We start from the raw sequence: 24,083 nt of genomic DNA, 5'->3' as shown, positions 1-24,083 counted from the left end.
TCATTCCTTTTATTCATTAACGATGTAATGGCATACACTCTCTGAAGCCTAAGCCTCATTGTTTGAGGGAAAGATCATAGCATAATATCTTATAGGAAGTAACCATTCCAGGTAATTTGTTAGAAAAATATTAGAGTTAGTCAATCATGAACACAGGTTTGAATGTTTTCTGCCTCATCAGATAGGTTTAGAATCCTTAGCCTTCCCTTCATTTTTCAATGCCCTTCAGTATATGCAATCACAGATCTGGGCCCAAGGATCCCACAAGGAAGCTGGAACTCTTTGTGTGTCCTTATCTATGCCCATGCTTTGAAGGGGGCAGCAAAGGGCAGGGACGCCCACATTCATAGACACCACATGTGATGCTGGTAAAGCTCAGTCATCCACTTCTAGAGCCAATAGACTCTACCAAAGCCATTAAACTAGGGCTAAATCTATACACTCAAGGGTCGCTCAGGCCCTGGAATCTCTTGCAGTATATTACCTGGGGATCCCCAATGTCTTGAAATTTTTACATTAAAGAAGGGGACATTTAAGCCGGGTAGTGATGGCGCACACCTGTAATCCCAGCACTCTGGGAGGCAGAGGCAGGCGGATTTCTGAGTTCGAGGCCAGCCTGGTCTACAGAGTGAGCTCCAGGACAGCCATGGTTATACAGAGAAACCCTGTCTCGAAGAAACAAAAACAAAACAAAACAACACAAAAAAAAACAAAAAAAAAACACCAAACAAACAAACAAAAAAACCCAAAAAAACAAAAACCAAAAAACAACAACAAAAAAAAAAAAACAAAGAAGGGGACATTTTGTCCTCAGATCTCGGCTGCAGCTCTCAGTTATGACATGGTCACTAAACAAGAGTCTCTCCTCCACCTAGCTTGTCATAACATGAAAGTCAGATGCATTTGACCAAAGCAATGTGCAATGTGGGGTTACCTCACAGTATGTGAGCCTGGCTGGGCCTGTAATCATCAAGTGCTTGTGGCCAAGCTACCTTGGCCCCTCTGAGCCTCAATGTCCTCACTGTAGGCTGAGGCTGAGAACAGTCCCTGCCCCTCAGTGTTACCATGGAGATGAGGATGACATGTGTTCCTCTGCCTCTTCCTCAGAGGGCTGAGGGCTGTCATTTGAACACTCCATCCAACAAGAACATCCTATGAATGGTTACGGTGACCAATTGGTTCCTGAGAGGTTGATCTAATAAGAATTCTTCAATAAATCCCCCCATCCTCCTCCTTCCTCCCTCTACTTTCCCTTCTTTTCTTGAGCCTTAGTCTCACTATGTAGCCAGGATAGCCTAGAACTCACAATTCCCTTCAGCCTTCTAAGTGCCAGAATCACAGGCGTGTGCTACCATGCCTAACTTGATAATATTTTCTCCTTACATCAGGTAAGCAACATTTTCAATTTTCTTTTTTAATAATAACAAATAGTTGTTTTTAGACATCTTGATGATTCTTCCTAAATATTGGTTTACTCTATTTCTGGCCTATTTGGTCAGCCTAATGGAAATAAGATTCTTAATTTCTTATCTTTGAGCATTTTCAGGTGACTACCTTCTTTATTTTGTTTATGAACAAGTGAACCAAGATTTCTAAATCCTTTCTGAAAAGCCTTTTCTATTATTATTGTTATTGACTTACTGTTTTTGTGTTTAAAGAACCATCTGCAGCCCACTTCCAGGTTTAGCTTTCTTGTAGAAGAATCGCAAAATCACTAAAAGGTGCTGAAGTGATGCTCTTTGTACCCAGATGTTTAACTCGTAAATGCTGAATCCAACACACTTGCAACTCACCAGTCATATACTTTAGTTTTATTTTTTCACACATGGAGGGAAACTGTTAAGGAGAAACAGAAAGTGGTAATTATTTCTCCATTAATTTGCTAACTAGTGGAGCCAATGTTCTTCAAGTTAGTTTTGTATTACTTTTTAAAATTTATTTTTATCAATTAATTACTCTATTTATTACATCCCGAATGTTGCTCCCCTCCCAGTGGCCCTCAAAGAGCTCTTCATCCACCCCCCATATTCTTAGTTTTTATGAAAGAAAAGAAAGCCAAACCTTGATCTGAAGATTGACAACTTGATTCCATTCGAGGTTTGCATTTCTCTCAATTATGTTGGTGCTCACCTGCAAAGATCACACACACAAGAAAGTAGGTAGTCACAGTTCTAAATGCTAATGTGTGTGTGTGTGTGTGTGCGCGCGCGCGTACACCAGGGACTGAGCCCAGTACTTTTTATTCTCTAGGTCTCACTCTAAAGATGGGCCACATTGCCAGTCTTATCTGCTTCCCAGTTGCGGGCATTAAAGGCATGCACCACCACCACCCAGCATTTCAAGTCATTTTAAAATATATAGCCAGAGTTAATGTAAAAGCATGCAAAATACCAAAGAGATTGGGGAAAAGTCCCATTACTGCACAATAATTGAAATACTAAGCATCAAAAGTAAAGCAATAAAAAAAAAAAAAACTACTCCAGAAATAATTAAAAAAATTGAAAAAAAAACAAAAAACAACAACAACAACAACAAAAAGCAAACAAACAAACAAACAAAAAAACAAGTTACTCTGGGACCTATCCCCGCCCACCCAACCTACAGCCCTTGACCCCAGCCACCTCCAACCTGATTATTTATGTTCCTTGGGAAAGCACCAGTCCAGACCTCTGTAAACTCTACCAGGTCTTTGTCTTTTCTCAGCCCAGCCTGTGTCATTAAGGAACAGGATGTAGTTTATTGGCCTGTGGATTCCCTACCTGTCTCACCAGCTCCCTGCCAGAAGCCAGGGCCGGGCACACAGCCCAGAGATCCAGGGCGACCAGACTCGGCTTCCATTCCCACAGGAGGGTCACGCCAGGAGGCCACTGTCCCAGCCTGGAGCACAGAGAGGGTTTGCACTCTGCCCCTCTGCAAACTTTCCAGAGCAGGAAGCTCGCGCCTTGACCGGCCACTGTTCCTGCCTGGAGGAGCACAGAGAGGGTTCGCACTCTGCCCCAATGCCTACTTTCCAGAGCAGGAAGCCTGTGCCTTGCCCATCCACTGTCCCTGCCCAGAGCACAGAGAGAGTTTGCACTCCATCCTGCTGCAAATTTTCCAGAGCGGGAAGCCCACGCCTTGCTGGTCCACTGTCCCAGCCAGGAGGAGCACAGAGAGGGTTTGCACTCCGACCCCCTGCACACTTTTCAGAGCGGGAAGCCTGCGTCTTTCCCAGCCACTGTCCCTGCCCGGAGGACAGAGAGGTTTTGCACTCTGTCCCCTTGCAAACTTTCCAGAGCAGAGCGGGATGCCCGCGCTTTGCCTGGCCATTGTCCCTGCCTGGAGGAACACAGAGAGGGTTTGCACTCCGCCCCACTGCAAACTTTCCAGAGCGGGAAGCCCGCGTCTTGGCAGGCCTCTCCAAACTCACAGACCGCGTCTGCATAGACGACAGGAGGTTAGCAGCGCAGAGTTACTCCAGAGCTCACACACACCTGCAGCAAGGAGCACTATCTTCATCCGAATGCGCATGCGAATGCGGTCCCGTTCCACAATTCCAGGCCCAGCTGCTCAGAGCCCGGGAAGCTCAGCATTCCCAGCAGCTGTAAATGCGCACGCTCACCTCCTTCCTGCCTCAGCCAGACCTCCGACCAATGTGCACATTCAAAGTCCCAGCCCACTTTCATTCATAAAAATTAAAGACAGGAAATGACAACATTCTAGGAGGCTGGATGCAGGGCGGGCACTGCGGTGACGTCAGGGGTGGTGCCAGCGGTTGCCAGGTGATGGACAGGGAAGTCAACATGGCGCCCGCCAGGGGCTGAGGTGCATGGTCATGGGGTGGGGGCGGGCCTCGGGGGATGTCAGGGGGCGCGGCCAGCGGTTGCTGGGTGACAGGGAATCCAACATGGCTCCCGCCCTGGGCTGAAATAGATGGGCGAGGGGCGGGGTTGGCGTGAAGTCAGGGGCAGGGCCAGCAGTCTCTGAGTGACTGACAGTGATGCTAATGTGACATTTTCACTGAATTTGAAGAAATATATAAATATGTGTATTAAAATTGAAGAATTTGATGTAAAATAATACAGATGAAATTGTACACATAGATCATCAAAACTGATTGATAAACCATGTAAAAAAATTCTAATCAAATTGATGGCTTTCATGGAAAATACTTCTTATAAAATTGAACAAATATACAAAAATTTTATTTCAATTTGAGATTTGGCAGTGAAAATAAATACACATAAAAAGTTGACAAAGAAAACTAAATGTGTAGGCACACTCAATTTTAGGAAAAAATTGATAAATAAAGTGTTAAAATTGAAGAATCTTTTGGAAAATAATAATTGTAAAAGGTAAATCATCTTTACTAAATCAAGCACTTACAAACATTTTCTTATTAAATTAATGATTTTCATGGAAAATATTTCTGATAAAATTGAAGCAGTGTATAGAAAAGTAGTGTTAACGATTTGTCATGGGAAATTATCAGATAATATTGTGTACATAAAAACATCACTAAATAATTGAAAAATTAAATAAAAATATTTTCTGTTAAAATTAAAGTTTCTCTTAACTAATATTCAAGTAATATTGAAGAAATCTATATAGATATGTGTTAAAATTGAAGAATTAGTTGGAAAATAATAGTAAAATTGTAAACATAGAAAATATACCTAGAACATTGTCCAAGAACCTAGAAGCAACTTTAAGAAAATTGAAGATTTTGATGGAAAATATTTCTAATACAATTGAAGTAATATACGGGAAATGTATTATAATTTAAGATATCAGAAAAGATAATACAGATAAAATATTAGACATATAAAATATTTCTAAACTAATTGAAAAAGTTAGTAGAAAGATTTACTGAAAATATTTGTGAAAAAATTAAGTAAAACTTGAAATAGTGAAGGTTTTAAATTGAAAAATAATACAGATAAATGGTAGACATTGAAGGGAGCTAGGATTTTTCAGAATCCATAGTTGAGGCAGCAGGCTGACTTAGAGCCCGGGCACGCCGGACAAGCTTGAAGCAAGGTTGTGATTGAGTCATTCCACAAACAGACCAGCCATAAAAGATAAGGGGCATGCCTGGGAAAACTCCTATGGGTCATACAACATCTGGACTGGAGTCTCCTGTCTCCTGTCTCTTGGATGCAGTTTACTAACGTCGAAGTGACCTCCTGCTAACAAAATAAATCGCCCTCTTACATTGCTGATGGCCCGAGCTGTATGTATGCCAAAAAACCCCCTCCGCGCGCCAGAATCCCCCGTCAATGTTTGTATCAGCAAATCATGTGTAACCACGTCAAAACCCCTTGAATTTTCCTATATAAACCCCTAACTTTTGAGACTCAGGGTCCACTCCGCTGTCTCCTGTGTGAGATACATGAAGGCCCCGGAGCTCTGATAATAAACTGCCTCGTGTGTTTCCATCAAGTTGGTCTCTCATGTTTCCTTGGGTGTACGATATCCCGAAAACGGAGTGGGGGGACTCCCCAAAAAGGAGGTCATACATTTGGTGGCCCGTACGGGGATATAGGTGGCACCCAGGAACCTCGAAGACCCCCTTGGAGGTATGCTTGTGTGTGTGTGCTGGCAATGTTTTTGTTCTAAATGTCCTGAGTGTCTGAGTGCGGCACCTCTGTGTATGTGTTTTGGTTTCAGTTTGTTAACAGATAGGAGTGGAAGCAGAATTCCATTCCACAGTCTGTTTATCGGCCATTGATATTAATAGTTATTAAGGAATAGTGATTGCTGCTTCGTGTTATTTTTATGTTTGCATGGTTATCTTATTTTGGGCTTTGTGAAAGACTACTTTATTGCTTTTTCTAGGGTGGAGTTTCCCTCCTTGTGCTGGCATTTTCCATTTATTATACATTTTAGGGCTGATTTTGTGGAAGTATATTGTATACATTTGTTTTTGTCATGGAATATGTTGTTTCTCCATTTATGTTAACGTTGAGTTTTGCTGGGTATAGTAGCCTGGGCTGGAATTTGTGTTCAGTTAGGGTCTATATGACACCTGCCCAGGATCTTCTGGCTTTCATATTTTCTGATATGAAGTCTGGTGAAATTCTGATAGACCTATGTTTATATGTTTTTATGTTACTTGACCATTTTCCCTTACTGCTTTAAATATTCTTTCTTTGAATTGTGCATTTGGTGCATTGATTATGTGAGAGTAGAAATTTCTTTTCTAGTCCAGTCTATTTGGAGTTCTTTAGTCATCTGGTATATTCATGGGCATCTCTTTCTTAAGGTTAGGGAAGTTTTCCTCTGTAATTTTGTTGAAGATATTTACCAGCACTTTAGGTTGGGAATTTTCACTCTCTTCGCGATCTATTACCTTAGATTTGGCCTTCTCATTTTGTCCTGGATTTCCTGGATATTTTTGGTTAAGAAATTTTTGCATTTACATTTTCTTTGACTTTTCTGTCTCAGTATTTTCTACGGCATCTTCTAGATATTTACCACATCATTCATAATTCCCCAAACTGGAAAATAAACAAAGATATTCTTCAGTAGGTAAACTGATAAACCAACTGTGTACCTGACAGTGGAATATTTAAGTGTTAGGGACAGAGTAGGAGGAAATGAAGATGCTTCCTATGATTGAAGGCAGACAGCAAGGCTACAAAGGCTAGGCATGTGGATTTGGACATGGGGGTCTCCTGGGAGCAACCTTTACTGACATCCTGCAGCCCTGTTCTCTGTAGCTTTTGTGCCCATCACTGGGTCACACTGGGTCACTCAGTGTTAGCAAGAATCATCCGCCCTGACACCTGCCCAGGCTCCAGGAATCCCACCATGCTGCACGTGATGGCTGGCCGCCTGGCCTCCTCCAGCGAGAACCCTGTTAGGTGGGCTCACCCAGGATCCTCTACAGCATGGTCCTCCTCTCCTCTGGCTGTGAACTCCCGCTTATCCTCACATGGGGAGCTGAACTCTGTCTTCCTGATTGTAGAATTCTGTTGTAGGACCAGTCTGCCTTGCTGTCTCCTAACTAGATCTTGAATAGCAATTTCATTATATGACATGCTAAGAAAGGCAAAGATCTATGGAGACACAGGACCAGTGGACAGAGAGGAGGGGGAGAAGCACGCAATGCAGAGAGATGGTGAGCACGTGTAATTGCAAATATATATCAAGACGTGTTGTGTAGACCAAAATACATAATAAAACTACTCCAAAATACAGCTTATTAAAACAAATGGCACAAATCTGATGAAGTCAATCTGGGACGTACTAGATAGGAAAGAACACAAAACACACAGGTTCACCTATTTCAGCAACTGTACCCTTCTCAGGTACAAAATGCACAAGTGTTCTTGAAGTGCAAAAATCATACCCAGCCCCTCTACTGACTGGATATGCCCCTCAGTTATAAAAGGAGTGATGACAAGATACTTGACCCAAACTCCTCTTGACAGAGTTCTTATGATCTTACTTCATAAGTTCAGAGTCACAGGAAACCCATGCATCTGACCCATGGAGGCACGAATATGACATGTTCTACTGTATTTGGGCACATAAATAAAGAATAATACATGTCTTCTCACTTATGAGTTACCACATTAGATAAAAATCATTTGGGAAAAAGAATATGCTTGTAAATTGTACACATAATGCACATAATATCCACGAAGGTAGAGTTTACACAAAGGTCTTCTCAAAGCCAGAGACGATAGCTAACTGCCGTCAGATGGCCACAGCTTGTAGCTCAGACACCTGATTTCTCTACCAGATTAGAAGCAAAAAGCAACGAGATAGGCATCTCTTTTAAAGTCAGGGAGAGGAACAAAAGTAGTAATAAAAATGAGGTTCAGAGGGGATTCCATTTAAATTCCATGCCTGCTGCCGAATTATATAATTTCCAAAATGAATTTAAATAGGATCAGATCATCATTTAAATCAGTTGATATCCAGCCAACCAAAGCTCTCTACTGAATTTCCTTCTGCATCAACAACAGTTATGAGAGGACTTGGATGCATTTATTTCAGTGCACGCTGAAAGCATAAGGCTTACAAAAACACAGCTTCCTGCTAAGCCACAGAGCAGGGTGTTGGAGAGGCCACAGTGTGCAGCTAAGGGATGCAGCAGGCACCAAGTGCATCTGGCCAAGAAAAACCCACATGCACTGCAGGTAGCCAGACTGGGGGCAGAGGAACCAGATACCCCAGATGCAGGATATGGAGGTGCAAGACTTGGTGTTTTTCTGGCTAGGAATCAGTCTTGTTTTAGTGGGATCTTTCCTTGTTATGCCCTAAGATTTGCCTCAGGTCTTGGAAAAGACTTTGGACTTCTAACACTCTTTAGATAAAGAGTAAGAAATCTTTCAAAGTTATAATGAATGCAATTTGCATTAAGAGGTGGCCACAACCCTCTGGGGACCAGGGGTAAAATGTTACAGTTCAAGTGCTGTGTTTGGGTGTCTTGTGGTGTTTGTCAACCTGACTGGAATAAAAAAACCCTCAGGGCATTAATGAGACACAAGAATGTAGTGGGTATATTTATGCGGGTGCTTCCAGAGAGGTTTAGTTGAGGAACAATTTATCTTAAATATGGGTAGCACGACTCTATGGGCTAGCATCCTGGACTAAATACAGAGAAAAAAAGGAGTAAGGTAGCTAAACCCTAGTATTCCCCTTCTTCCTTCCTGGTCTGGCCATAAACCAAGTTGCTTCCAGTGCCCTTCCTTCCCTGCCATGGTGAACCACCTTCTTCTGAACTACAAGGTCAAACAAATCCTTTCTTCCTTTATGGGCGTTGGCACTGCTTGGGAGTGCAACCTCCAATCATATCAGAACCTCCAGGAAAGGGCCAGGTCCCAGGACCACTCTTATCTTCTCTGGTGCTCCCACCCGGTTCAAATCTGTGAACACAGCAAAAACCAAAGCAAAAATCTTCTATCTAGGACCCAAGTTTTAAAACTATCAGTTGGAAACATAAGAGAGACTGCATAAAGTATGAAGGTCATGACCCATCTGGCAACAATAAAAGATTTATGAATGTGTAAGCAAAGAGTAATTCAGAATCAAGTAAGTTCTCACCCCCAATGACTCACAGCTCCCTGCAGGAAACTGTATGTGCAACATACTATACAAACCCAAACACCTCAGCTCAGATTCCAGACTAGACTTGGATCCTCCTGTCTATACAAAATCTTCTGCTTTTAAAGTAATAGAATGGAATAATTATGGGGCAGAAGCCTTAACAGTTTCCTGCAGTTGGTTTTCTCTCTCCACGAAGTTCCAAATTAGTACAAATATGAGTTTCATAGAAGTGTTAAAAACTCAGACTTCGTAATCCCAACAGAATCTCAAGCAATTTCAGACATGGCCCTTCATACCCTTCTGCTATTTTGTACAATGTATGTCAAGCAGGGAGCTCAGCACTGATGATTATAAAACAAAAATATCAACTTTGAAAAATGTTCTTTATCAAAGGATGATCTTTATCATGTAGAAACAAACACTAAGTAGAGATTTAATTCATGAGAAACAAAGGAGCTTATCTCATCAGTATGCAGACTTACTCTCCAGGGCAGGAGGCTATAAATGGACATGTTTAGAAGCCTTGGTATGAGAACTAAATTCTGATATGGGATGGGCACATGATGCCATCATTTAACACAGAGAACAGACACCATTCTGGGAAGCATCTTTTAGGAGACTGAGAATCAGGGAGAGTGGTATGTGTAGCTACAGAGCCAGGATCTTCACCAGGACTATGATTCCCATATTTGTCAAGCAAAACAAATTGAAATCCATGGGTAAAGAGGAGCAGGAAGAGGAGGAGGAAGAAGAGGAGAAAAGAGAAGAAGGAAGAAGGGGGAGAGAAGGAAGAAGAGAAGGAGGAGAAGAAGGAGGAAGAAAGCTGGAAGTTACATGAGAAAGGACTGGAGGATGGAAAGGGTTGCTGGGGTGGGAGTGACTATATTCTGAACATATATGAAAATCTGAAAGAAAAAATAATTAAAAAAATAATAACATTGATTTAGTTTGTTTTAATGATTAATAAAGGTCTTAATAAAGATTAACTATTGGAGGACTGTCAATCTAAATGTGAGAAGGAAGACATAGAATTTCACAAACAAAATTAAAAATATTCACACAGACAAGCAGGAGGGAAAAGCAAGCCTACCACTTTTACTGGCAAAAAATGCATCTATGTGCATGTGTCTACAGCCATACCAGAATGTGTGTCTGTGAGTAAGACAGAGAAAAGAGGGTGGAGGATGCAAACTGAGACCAAATGGGGACAGGTTTCACCCCAATGCCAATTCTCAACAAAAACTGAATTATTCAGATTATGTAACAACTTCACAGAGGGTCTCTAGAATGTTTTTTTCTATGTAACATATCATGACTTGAGTGGTGGAAGAGTGCAACTGATCAGTCAGAAAAACTCACTCAATACAGGCTTTGCAAGATGTGGCAAGCATGTGTCTGCATTCTATAAAGAGCACCTACAGATTTGTTGGATTACAAGATCAACACGGTCACTAACTGCTCCCCCTGCTCTGAGGACATAATCCTGGATGGTCCAGCAGACTCTGGATAGCTACAAACATCCTTGCTAATCAAAGGGAAGAAAATTAGAGAGAGAATTAATGATGCTATGCTGTAGCCAAGAGATGTCTCCAGAACTAGAAAAGAGAGTTCTCCTAGAGCCTCCAGCAGTGTAGCTTTTGGTGACACCAAGTGATGTCCCCTAGTGGGACTTGTGAGGACTTTGAACTTAGAACCACAAGTGAAGTAGGTGGTCACTGTTTGGGGGCATTTGCACTGTGGGAATTTGCTCCTGCAGCAACAGGAAGCTGATCTCAGTGAAGAGTTTTTCTTTGGAAACAGGAGCATTCTATATTCTCTTTTTATTGCTGTATGCATGGTCCTTGATTCATGATTTACAAAAGTCCATTTGCATTACAGAGACTGACTCATGAAGGGATTTTAGAACCAACTAAAATTCTTGTTTAACTTCAAGATGTGTGTAGATAGACCTGTCAGATGTCAAAGCATGTGACAGCACTTGGCAGGACCCTGATCTCCTGTGGGGGAAGAGAAAGGCCAGTTGGTGGCTTTTTGCAGCACCGTTACTAATTACAGCCAATACACTTTAATCCTAACTAGGATATAATATGGAATCTAGTGGTTGTTCCATCTCTCACTAAATTAATTAAGTTGTGGCAATAGGCAAGATCTCACCACCTTCCTAAAACAGAAAAACACACCACACATAAAAGAGAACACACATAACAGCCCTTTCCATGTGCAGCTGCAAGAGGTGAGAACCCAGCACCATCTGCATGGTCAAGGAGCGCATGGTGACAGTCAACTGAGACCCATGTCATAGTGCTTCATAAGGATGAGCACATCAAATGTTCACAAGAACCTTTTGAAGTAGATGTTATCTACAGGTGCATTTAGAAATGATGAAAGGGGACTGGAGGTGTTCAGTGACTCACCTAAGTTCACAAGTTAGAAAGCAGAGGATCTGGGGTGCAAATTCACCAGAAGGCGCTTTCCACAAACCCACGGCTTCATTTACTATTCTTCACTTGGAAGCAGAGTTTTGCTGGTGTTCTAAAAAAATAAATCCTAGGGGGAAGATGGATGTTGATGAAAAAAAAAAAAAAAAAAGCCAAATCCAATTTACTTTTGACAAACAAACAGGTGGTATTACTTAGGGAGAAACACCAGAGGATGACTTGGGACAGGATTTGTGTTTTTAATATTTCATTAGAGAGAGGCAAAGTCTCCTGAGAGAGAGACTCAGACTGGATATTGCAAAGCAGAAGCCAGCTTGCCTCAGTGGGTTATCACAGAGGGGTTCTTTCTGTGACTTGTTTTCTGGCATTGTTGGCGATGATGGCCTGTGAGGTGGTGAACAGTTCGTTTCATAGTAACCAGCATGATGCCTTCTAAGTTATCTTTCTCTGGTAGAGAAAGTCAGGGTTTGAAAGCCAGCCTGGACCACCAGGTTGGGTGGCTTTTGTGGGAAGGTGGTTGATGACCGACTGCGACTTTTTTTTTCTTTTTCCTCCTCAGATCTCCTCATCTCCTCAGTTTCCTGTACATGGTTCATGCATTTATGTGCATGTGTGCTCATGTGCAGGCTCACTCTCCCATGTATGGCTTGAGGGAGCCAGGAGGATTATCTTCCTCAGTCACCCTGTCTTCACCTAGTTTTTTGAAACCTAAAGTGCTCAGCTCACTGAATCTGGAGCTGTCCATCTCAGCTACACTGGGTGCTGAGCTCCTGGGATCTGTTAGTCTCCACTGGGGTTGCAGACACGTGCACCCAGCAAATGCACAAGTACTAGGCTTCCAAATTCAGGTTCTTCAGCTCCCTTCACCCAGTGCTGCCACCATGGCTAACAAATGGTGACAAGCTTCTATCTAGGAAATTTACAATTACCTAGAGCACTTAACCAGTATACATTTCACAAAGAACTGTAAGTTACTATTAAAACCAGAAAGTTAAAATACAACCAGAGGCACTTAGCACCTGAGAGAGCTGAGCATATTCAGCTTCTCCAAATACACCCAGTGTCTCCACTGTCCTCCATCCTTCAGAAGCCCAGGAGCCCTTCCAACTGGTGATGGGTTTACATTCTCATGCCTGTTTCCATGACTTACAAAGGTTCAATATCTTCTCATTCTTGCCAACATTTATGTTTAATAGTAGCCATCCTACTGGGTATGAGGCACTCAGAAAATCACTTATGAGTCTTTTATCTGTATTCTTTTATTTAAAAAAATGTATTTTATATACATTGATGTTTGCCTGCACGTATGTCTCTCTGTGAGGGCATCAGATCCCCTGAACTGGAGTTTCAGTCAGTTGTGAGATGCCAGGCAGGTGCTAGGTGCTATCAATTGGACCTGGGTCCTCTGGAAAAGATTTTAGTATTCTTAAATGCTGAGACATGTCCAAGCCCCTTTCACTGAATTCACACAAGAATTATTAACACATAATTATCTCAATAAAAAGAAAAATTATATAGACAGTAACAGTTCTGGTTGCAACTTCCTCCCTCATCATTTTAGTTTTAAGTGAATTTCATTCACTAATCCGCCTCTACCGTCAGGATCATGCTCCCCTCCCCTACAAGATGAAACAGTAAATATGAAAACTACCTTAACTTGTGGGTCTGAAATGCTTGCTACATGTGCATCCCTGAGACTAAACTCAGTCAACAAAACCCACAACTGCCAGTACAGGTGAGGAGACATGAACTACCATAGCTGACTTGCACACATCTACAAATAACTCTGGAGACTTGCAACTGCATGTGTCATTTAAAAGGATATTATTCTCTTATGCCCTGGATGGTCAAAGTCCCCAGATGCTTAGATATTAAAGACCTGGCCTCACTGCAGCAGTATTCAGAGGTAACTTGGGATGGATCACAAGGGCCCACAATATAACGGGCTGGGGAGAAGCTTTCCTTATAAGAGAATGTAGAGTTCTATCACTGATGTGCAGTCTCACACAGTCCTAGAAACAACTATTGGTTGAAAACCTAAAACTGTAAAATAAACATTTTAGAAAATATGTCTCCTCAGGTATCTTGTCACAGCTACAGAAAGACTTAAATGCTAATTTAAATTATAGTTTTCTTTCTAATTAATATCTGACAGTAAAATGTAATTACTACAAGTAATGAACCCACATCCATACTATTGAGATTGGCAGTTCCTCCCCAGTGTCCTGTTTCTGTCTTTGCATCCTATCCAGGATACTAGATTATGCTTTGTGGTTTCTTAGGGGCCTCCTGACTGGGACACTGCCCAGACTTCATGCTTTGAGGAGTGCCAGTCAGGAACTCTGTAGAATGACCTTCCATTAGAACTTCCACAATATTTTTTCTCCTTTTGAGCCCTGGGTGGTGAGCTAGGAAGAAAAGCACCCCTCTTGCTCACAGTGTGCCGTGCACACAGGATCAACACAAATATGGCTGGTGGTCTGAACCTTAAGCACTTGCTACCTGTGGCTGCCAGGAGCTCTGGAAGGCAGTCCTTCTGCCTACCAGAGCATCCCATCATTTTGAGTCTGTGTGTATTTGCTTTGTTTTGCTTTCTATGCGCAATGCAAGCAGCTCTAAGCTCATGACACTTTCCACTGCAGTAACAGAATCTGTGTAGTTGATCCCATCCTACCCGGCACTGTCGATTCCTACTATTATACACACATTCTTGACATATTAAAGATTCCTCTTTTGGTGACAATAATGCAAAAATACTTTCAGACTTGTGTGCTACTTCCGGCCAGCTCATGGGTCACGGCCCTGTAGATAGTAAAGGACTGTGCCGTGAGCTTGATTCAAGTGCCCAGAACTCTAAACGTTTCTTCTCATCTACTGTCTTTCTGTATTCTGATGTAATGGGTGAGGAAACATCAGAATACATGATCATTGTTGTGTCTGAGAACACTGGAGTCTCTTTTGCTAGTAGGATAAGCTGCCTGTGCCCCGATGAAGCAGTCCACCTCCTAAATGGAAGCTACTTGTCTTAGCTCCCCTGGCCAAAGTATCTTTCTGAACCATCCCTTATTGCACAAAATAGTATCTTCGACCCCAAACCATGTCCACAGCATCTCCTTTCTATACAGTAACACAACCACAACATATTTTCAAAAGCCAGTTACTCTGCCAACTCTACCTGCACTTTAAGGCTACTAAAGGCTTTTATCCCTTCCACAATTCCTCACTCTTATCCAATGGTCTCCATTACAGAGGTCACTATGATCAGGCCTTCTGTAACGCCTCCTCTCATACTGGGATGCCCTGCAGGCTTTTCTCCTTACTATTTCTTCTTAATCACCTGTATTTCTGTCCTAGGGGAAGCCTTTCCTCCATCCACACTCTTAACTTTATACCATCGCATGCTGTTTTCCAGCTCTATATGCCTACTGCTAGACTTCTTACATTTAGCTGCCTAGAGAATCTCCATGTGGATGTGCAATGCACGCTTTAAATCTAGGATGTATAAAAGCATTCAGATTCTTTCACTCAAACAAAAGAAAATCAATACAATAAAAAACAAAAACCCTAGTGTTGTTTGCACAGGAATTCCCATCCTGGCAAATGAAATGGCATGAACCACTCACCCAGTGTCAGACCAAAAATGTGAGACTCCTAACTCAGACTCCTTATCTTCCAAGCCACTGTACTAGCAAACCCTGCAGGCAGGCTGGCCTTGAAACTGGGCCTCAAATCCAAGGACGTTTCTCTTCCTCTACTACCCAGCCCTGCAGATCTGCTGCACCTCTCCTGGCCCTACACAGTTCCCATAATTCCATTTCTACCTCTCCTATAATTCACAGGCTGTTCCCAAGGTTCTCCAGCAAATGATTGTGATTATCGTGGAACAGATTTTTTAAAAAAGATTAAAGGTAAATAAATGTCCAAGGCACAGACTGAGACTCGGTGTCTACCTGATTTTAAAAAAAAAAAAAAAACAATCTATAGATAGCCCATGGAACAATGAAACAATATTAAAGGTGCTCAGCCTTTGGCAGAACCATTAGCACACAGGATCTTCTAACATAAAAATGCTGATGTTTACAGAGTAGCCCCCCCCCCAGTTGGTTCAGGAAAAGATCAAAGACGATTCTAGTTAAGTGGAGGGTCTAGCATAAGAATCTAACCTTCTGACAACATGACACAATGCTGTCAACCAAGAAGCTCAAGATTCAGAAGGGTACAATCCAAAAAAAGAAAAAGAAAAAAAAGAAAGAAAAGTTTTTTTTTTAATTGAAAATTTCTTTTAAAAAGTTGTATGTGTGTATATATATGTGTTTTTGTCTATGTATGCATGTAGTTTGTGTGTAGTAGTACCGACAGAGGCCATAAAAGGGTCTTTAATACCCTGGAGCTGGAAATTACAGGTGGCTGTAAGCCAAACTGTGGTCCTCTGAAGAGCAGCTGAGTTGCCCCCCAGCCTCACATGCTCTTTAAAAGCTTATCTTGGGCCACATCTATAACACTCCTAAAGCAAATCCATCATCATGCCACAGGCTTAACAAACCTGGTAAAGCCACAATATATTTGTACATAGGAATTATGGTTATAGAGATCAAAGGATTGAATATACTCGCTTACCAATGGTTGCAAACAGGTGATTAATAACAAATGGTTGGTGTCTAGAATAATGGAAACCCTACAAAGCAGAGAAAGAGACCAAGACAAAAGAAAAGACAGGCAAAACACAGTCACTGCAGAGAGACAGCACAGATGGTGAACAACCATAAAGATCATTCAAACTATCCATCTCTTAAGATCATAGTAAGAGTCCACTTAACACCAGCGGGGGAACCAGAAAAGGTTGCTAGTGGAAGTGAGTCCACGTGCTCTGCTAGTGAATAAATAGGATATGCTCCTTAAAAAAAAAGAAAAAAAAAAAACCAACTCAGAATGACTCTACGGAGCTACACGTGCATGACTGCAAGTTTCCACACCAACAACATTCTGAAAAGACGCTTTCACTGTGCTGAGGAGTGTATGAAGTCACAACCGGATGTCTATCAAAATGTCACTTCACTGACCATGACTTCCCCAAGGATGCGGCCAATAGGAGCAGGCTGTTCCCACAGAACAGGATCTACCTCAAGCTCACTGGGTGCCTAGAACTCAGCCCCTTGGGGTGTGTCAGATCTAATCTACAAACAAGGAGATTGAAACTATGTGAGCCAGTGACCTGCTCAAGATGTCACAGCCAATCAAAATCCCTGTGAGCCCACAGCCTGGGTCTCCTGATCCAGAGTCTGTAGATCTATAAAAAGAAGGACCTCATTTGCAATAGTGGCACAATCTGCAAAGCCACTGTGTATAGCCTTGTTTGTTAGACTTATTAGACTTAGCAGTCAAAACTGAGAGTAAACACTGCATCATTCTACATTGGATGGGTGTGTTGACTGGGCCTTGAAGTTATTTTATAGTCAGTACACATGGCCTACATTTTACTTACTTGATCAACATTAGTTTTATGGTAGATTACAACTATGAGCAGCAATTGTGAGATGAGCCCCACCGTAACCCAGCCTTATTTCCTCTGTTCTGTGAGTCACTTAGTCACGTAAACTGAACATTCTTAAGTATCCAAACTATTGGCTCCTGAAATAAGGGAAAATGAAATGGCCTTTTTCTCTGCAACTTTTAAACTTCCAATCTGTAGTAAGTGAAGATGCCCAGGAAAATCTGAGGACGGTTCAGAATTATTTGTACCCAGCACCTATTCCTCCCAAGGGTTAAATGTGACCTAGCTAAAGACACTAATAGCAAGACTGTATAAGCAGCTCTGTCAGTTCACTATATAGATAGCTTCTTGTGGCCACCATCTATCAAGAGACCTTTCTCTTATACATGCTAACGGCCACACTCATCTGTGGTGTGCTTGCTTGACCTCTATGAACCTATGCAAAGCAGTTTCACAATAGCCAGAATACAGAATAGAGGAGGCTCCTTATCGCATGGCAGACAGGCAGCAGAGGACAAGTCACACCAGACTCTAACTTCTAAGTTTCCACCACCCCCAACAGTGGTAGCAACTAGGGACAGAGCTAACAAATGAGCCTATGGGGACATTTCCTAGAGAACATTAATGTAACTCCTCCCTTGCTTTATTTTGATCAGCACTTAAACCATCATTCCATATGCAACATATATGCATAAATTTGTATACATATATACTTATACAATGACTCTACAATGTGCCAAGATAAGAAAGAAGGAGAAGAATGATTTCGGAGGAACAGACAGTGCCCAGGACTTCCTTTGATGGATAGTAGTCCTGTGGGACTAATGAGGATCAGCTCAAATATGAGGATCTAGAAGTTCTAAGCCAGGCCCTTTATCATGCAATCTACCAAAACTTGGATCTAATGTGGGTACATGAAGGTTATTAGTTTTATTTTTTAAATAGAAAACACCTGATTGATAAAGTATTCTGTATCCACAGTCAAAATAACATGTCTCTTCACAAGCAATATCCAAACTGTTAAGCAAAACTCTTGAGGAGACAGGACACAGAATCAGCCTGCTAAAGAGTTTTTGGGTTCTCCAAAGTTCCAGCAGGCTCTCATAGAACTTGGAGTTCCAATTCTAATCACCAGGGCACAGTGACATAAGAACTGCAATCCTGAAGGCAGCAGGGTCTGGTCAGATCATTTTCTACTGTCTTGAGAAAATGACATATTTGACTGCCATGAGGTGTCTCTGTCACTGTTCTGTTGCTGTGAAGAGACACTGTGACCAAGGTAACTCTTATAAAAGAAAGCATGTGACTGGGGGTTTGCTTACATTTTCAGAGGTTTGGTCCATTATCATGGCAGGGAACAAGGCTGCACAGATGGTACTGGAGCAAAGATAAAGGGAGAGGGAGGAGGAAAGAAGGAGAAGGAGGGAGAGGAAAGAGGGTCAGAGGCAAGGAAGGAGGGAGAGAGACGAGAGGGAGCGAGGGAAGAGAGGAAAGGAGGGAGGAGAAAGAGGGATGGAGGGAAGAAAGGGGGGAGAGAGAGAGATCACCAGTACAAAGCACCCCCCACCCCACCCCACTCCACCCCACCAATGCCATACTTCCTAATCCATGACTTCAAATATATGAACCTATGGGAAGCATTCTTATTCAGCCCACCAGTGGTTACTGCCCTTAGTAAGGTCAGAACAATTTTTCATACTCAGTGCTCTGTGGTGGCCTAGGAAAAGGTCCCAATTGGAATTTATTAAAAAACAAAACAAAACAAAAACAGAAACAACCCTTGTTTTCACATACAGGGATCCATATTTATGAGTTGCAATGCTATCCAGGTGTTCAAGTAGAGGTCTATGAGCATGTCCCATCTTCTAGGAGGCTACTGCCCATGAAAAGAGGGCTTCTGTGCACTAAGCATTCCTCCTAGGATCAGTAGAAGGGGTAGGGTCTGCCGCTTACACACTGACAAAAGGGAGCAATTATAAACAACCCCGGATGAAACACATTTTGCAATCACTTATGAAAAGAAGATGGATATGGGAAGACTTGATTTTTAAAAAATATGTTTCTCTAGTTTTCTAGGAAGCTGTAGTATGTCAGTGAAGATAAGCATAAGAAAATGATCATTTTCCTGACCATACAGAAAAAGCTGGTTTCACAGGTTAAAAAGCTGTGCTTTTAATGTGAATAGCTATACTCCTCAAAAGGGACCAGGGGCAGTACTAGCATACAAGTGGCTACTGAACACCAAAGCCTTTGTTGCTTCTGTGGGTAATCTTTGTCAGGGCATGTCTGACTGTAAGTTGGAATCACTGGTCTAAGAGAACTCTGAGCACCTAGGCCTATGGGCTTAAGCAGCCTTTACAATTACCTTGGCCCAACTCAGATCTGCCATTGTTGCCTCCCTCCCACTGTCTATCCCTCCTTTCTTCCCCCCTTTCTTCCCTCCCTTCACACTACTTTCCTTCAGTCTCTGAAAGGACTCTTCAACTCTTACTTACTGGCTAGAGATTTTCCTATGAAGGTAGGGATGAGGGGGAAAAAAATCAAAGTTGATGTAAAAATGAAAGGTTTGGGGGTAAGGGAGGACACTACCCGTCTCCTGAGCTCCCTATGTTTTTTATCTCTCAAAGCCATGTTCAAGGAAAGTACACAGTTGTCACTGTCATCTCCAAGACATGGGAAAGGTAATGTAACATCAGGAGAGGAAGGAAGTCCAGTTTTTAAACAGCAGACCTTGGTCCCAATGCTAACTGCAGACCTATCATCTAGCAAATGAGGTAATTCATCTGCAGTGAAAGCCAGAGACACACCAGAGAGGGCAAACCCCATACCAACCCCACCAGGATTCCACAACCATTCCATTATGGTAACTATAAGAGAAGGCAATGCCATAGGGCTTTTTATACAGCTCTAAATGTTTACCATGCAGTCATTTAATCAATTATTACAGATCTATTGACTGTAAGACCTAAGGTATCAAATGCTGTTGTCCTTTCTTGGCCCTAGAAATCACCCTAGACAGGAAGAAATTGGTCCAAGCTGAAGAGACTGGCCTAGAGTCTCTTCTGATTGTGCAGACGCTCAAGGAGTTATTTCCAGATATGCAGAGACCTCCAGCAAGAGAGAGACCACCAGTTATCTCCCTGAAGCAGCAGGTGGAACCCTAAAAACTTAAGTATCCATCAACCAACTTCATTTGCAAAGAGCTTTTCTGCGTAAACCCTGGGCGCTGGGCAAAGACACTTAATAGAAACCTCCAAAACAACAAATGTGGGCCCATGCTAAAAATAAGGAACAAACCAATCCAAGGCTCTTTGGATGTGGGCTGAGGCTCCTCTAGGGTTCATGTGCTGAAATCCCTGTTGTGAGGCACTAAGAGGCATCAGTTTAATCTGTGACACTTAGGAGGACTGATTGGGATAAGACATCATCATTGAAGTACAGATCTACGCATGAACGCTGTTGGCTTTTAACAGACATACTGTCTCTTACATGCCCCATGTGATAGTGTGCGCAGCCTTGGACTCTGACAGCAAGGTCATCACAGCCTCTGGAATTTTGTTGCAACAATATAAAACAGACTGATACACATTAAAGTCGAGGAAAATGTTATAGCTCAATATAATCCTAGCAGCCACTAGAAGCTGGTGAAACCCAGTGAAGGTATCTCTCCCTTCAGTATAGCAGAGGAAAGCCTCACAGCACCTACCCCACTAAGCAATCAACATGAAATTTCAGTTTTCAAGTAAAATGCTGAGAATGATCATGAGAGTGTGAAAGGGTATGCGAGCATCCTATCTCCATGCTCTCCATTCTCCTAGTGGGCAGGCCAGAGGTCTCCAAAATTTTGTGCCTTTACTTTAATGAAATAAGACCATTGGCCAGGAAAACAAAGCCCTAGAAAAGAGCTCTGAGACCCCACTACCCTCTAACTGCTCCTCAACCCAGTCCATATGTAGGCCTAGCAACTTGGTATATTCCTTGGGTACCCAGTAACGAGGGAACACACCCAAAACCACCATCCCAATCACCACTCCTCTAGACAGCATTGCACTGGTGTCCCTCTGGATGATGTTGTCCAGTCACTGCATTTCCTACTGGTACTTCAAAAGATCGCTGACCAGAAAGCACATGGCTAGCCCCAGACACCACTCCCTCTAGCACTCAGACCCAATCAGGCTACCAGACCTGCGTTGTGTCAAGTAGACTATTAAGTCTCTACCCATGTGTCCTTTCATTCCTTCAAATTGGTTGCAGTGTAACATCCCCAGGGCCTTCCTAGACTGCTTTCCAAAGGGCAGAGCTTCCTCCATGCCCCAGACAGACTGGCTATAGACAGAGTACAACCCTGTATAGTCTAACTGGTCCTACAAGAGTACCAGCCCTAGCCAGCCAAGACGCCTGGAACCATATTTTATGTTTTTGAAGCTACTATAAGACAGTGCCAAAAGATTCCTGTGTTTCAGTGATCACTTTAGACCAAATGAAAGAGAATTCTAATTCACATAAAAAAAGTACATTCACAGAAATCATTATTCCAAACTCCACAGACCAAATAATAGATTCAAGACTATCTTAAGACAATCGAAATGACAGAAATAATATGAGACTTGTGGGAAAGGGAAGGATGGTGGGTAGGTGTAACTCCTTCAATTCTGAGGTGGTACTCTACAGATGACAATACACATTCCACAAGGTGTTTCTCACTGTTAGCCAGAGGGAACACTGGATAAGCCGCCACACCCGAAGTCAAGGTCACAAGCTATCAGTCATGAGTGAGATATATTTGTGAGTTGGGGATATAGTTCAGGTATGGACTCCCCATCTTTCATGTATCTTTCACACCACCACCAACACCAACACCACCACCACCACCACACACACACACACACACACACACACACACACACACGCGCGCGCGCGCGCGCGCGCGCGCTGCCTCTGTGTGTGTGTGTGTGTGTGTGTGTGTCTGTCTGTCTCTCTCTCTCTCTCTCTCTCTCTCTCTCTCTCTCTCTCTCTCTAATACATTACTGTTATACAACCACATCTTTGACCACCAATATCACTTTGGGGACTCCAGCTGCACAAGGTCAGAATTTCCTTCTATTATAGCTCAAACATATCTCTCATACAAACTTGTGAAACTGTCCTAGGAATCTTTATTTATCTGAATTTCCTTCTCATGAGAACTTATCTTCTCAGCACTAAGCTGGACTTGAACTTGACCAGTCTAAAGACCACTCTTTTCTCCCTGCTGTAAGCGTTTGGTCCCCAGCACATAGGCAACCTCAGCTCAGAACAGGTTCCAGAACGTCACTGCATAGAAGGGAGCTGTCTACTGGTCTGCATACTTACTTCTGTCTAAATATTCTCAACCACCTACTCTCGGGTTGGAACAGTGATAACCTGGTGTTTGAACTGTGCCCCTTAAGAGCTTAAATTTAATGGACTTCAGTAAATCAGGGACATTCCTACTGCCATTATTACTAATTTAATAACTACTATGCAGGGGCTGGAGAGATGGCTTATTGGCTAAGAACAGGTGCTACTCTTGCAACAGACCTGCGTTTGGTTCCCAGCACCCACACTATGACTCACAACCACCCATAACTCCAGTTCCAGGGCATCTGACACTTTTGACCTCCAAAGCATTAGCGCATTAGAGCATATGCATGGTACATATTCATTCATATACATACAGGCAAAACAATCATACACAAAAGTTAAAAAGCAACTAGGCGGTGGTGGTGCACGCCAGTAATCCCAGCACTCTGGGAGGCAAAGGCAGGCAGATTTCTGAGTTTGAGGCCAGCCTGGTCTACAGAGTTTGTTCCAGGACAGCCAGGGCTATACAGAGAAACCCTATCACGGGGAAAAAAAAAAAAAAAAAAAAAAAAAAGCAAAAACAAAACAAAAAAAAAGATTAAAAGCTTAATATTTTTTTAAAAAAAACTACTAGGCAAATTAAGTATTTAAAGCAAGGAAACCAAAACAAAAAACAAGTAATCAAAGAAACAAAAACCCAGCCAAGTCTCTTTTATGCAGAAATGTATATATGCTTACCTTTGGCATGCAGTTATAAGAGGTGACTGGAAAAATTGTAGCACTCTTCAAAAAGATGATGTTTTCTGCTGTCTGAGGACACCTTAAATGTGACAGAGCTACAGTGATCCTCCAAGCTCTTAAGCCAGCTGGGATGACACTATAGGAGTAGAACCTGTGGGATCTGTAGAGAAATGAAAAGGAACAGGTATTAGGTGTGCTTGTTTATTTGAGTTCAATTGTCCATTTCAAAGAAAAAAGAAAAAAGACACTGGCGCTCAGCAGTTAAAAGTGTTTACAACTCTTGCTGAGGACCTGAGTTTGTTTCCCAGCACCAACTGCTTGTAACTGCAACTCCTAGTTGATTCAATATCCTCTTCTGGTCCTAGATACCTGTTTTACACAGGCAGAAGCCCGCGCGCACACACGTGTGCGTGTACACACACACACACACACACACACACACACACACACACAGGCACACTGACACTGCATGAGCAGCAGATAAGGAAATCACAATGGGAGAAAGGCTCTCAAGTATCTCCAGTCCTCTTCTCTACTCCTACATACCGCCACAAACAGAAGGAAAGCCTCCAGAGGCAACAGAGGCCAGGCCATAGGAAGAGGGGCACACACAGAGCCCTATCTACAACTGACAGGCTCTTGCACTGCCATTTGTCCAGGTATCATCCACTGAGTCCCCAGCACGAAGGCTCAAAGCATCCCCTGTCTATACCAGGGAATCTGAGACGAGCACTCAAATTTACATGGTAGTTAAGAGGCAAGCAGCTAACACAGGTGCCCATCCTCCGTCCTGCTTGTGGAACTGGCAGTGCATTCGCTGTGCACATACTTGGGCAAACACGTCTGGTTTCCTCTGGCATTTTCAAGAGGATTCTGGTGTGCTCTGCAGATTCCCAAGAGAGTTCACTGGCATCTTTAATCATTTCAAGCCCAGAGGGGATCTGTCCTGACAGTTCGATTGGAGGAGATCTATTAATTCATTCCTAGGATGATTATGTCCTCAAAATGTTAAAAGCCTCACAGAAAAATTAATTCTATTTTACTCAAATAGG

The 24,083-nt window shown here is 42.5% G+C and overlaps 1 protein-coding gene across 1 annotated transcript in view; it reads right to left on the bottom strand.

The window, feature by feature from the left end:
* The window catches only part of LOC127676134 (uncharacterized), a 107,712-nt gene that overhangs the window by 4,243 nt on the left and 79,386 nt on the right, over nt 1-24,083 (bottom strand). Inside the window, exons 4-7 of the mRNA XM_052172060.1 lie at nt 23,029-23,191; nt 2,760-2,963; nt 2,062-2,130; nt 1,642-1,836 (exon numbers count right to left, since the gene is read on the bottom strand). Coding sequence (XP_052028020.1) covers nt 1,684-1,836; nt 2,062-2,130; nt 2,760-2,963; nt 23,029-23,191 — 589 coding nt within the window. The 3' untranslated portion in view covers nt 1,642-1,683. The remainder of the gene's footprint in view (nt 1-1,641; nt 1,837-2,061; nt 2,131-2,759; nt 2,964-23,028; nt 23,192-24,083) is intronic.

Source organism: Apodemus sylvaticus, unplaced genomic scaffold (genome assembly GCF_947179515.1).
Source record: "Apodemus sylvaticus unplaced genomic scaffold, mApoSyl1.1 scaffold_66, whole genome shotgun sequence".
NCBI classification, from domain to species: domain Eukaryota; kingdom Metazoa; phylum Chordata; class Mammalia; order Rodentia; family Muridae; genus Apodemus; species Apodemus sylvaticus.
Note: the sequence above shows the minus strand (reverse complement) of the source record. Positions and strands in the feature narration are given on the sequence as shown.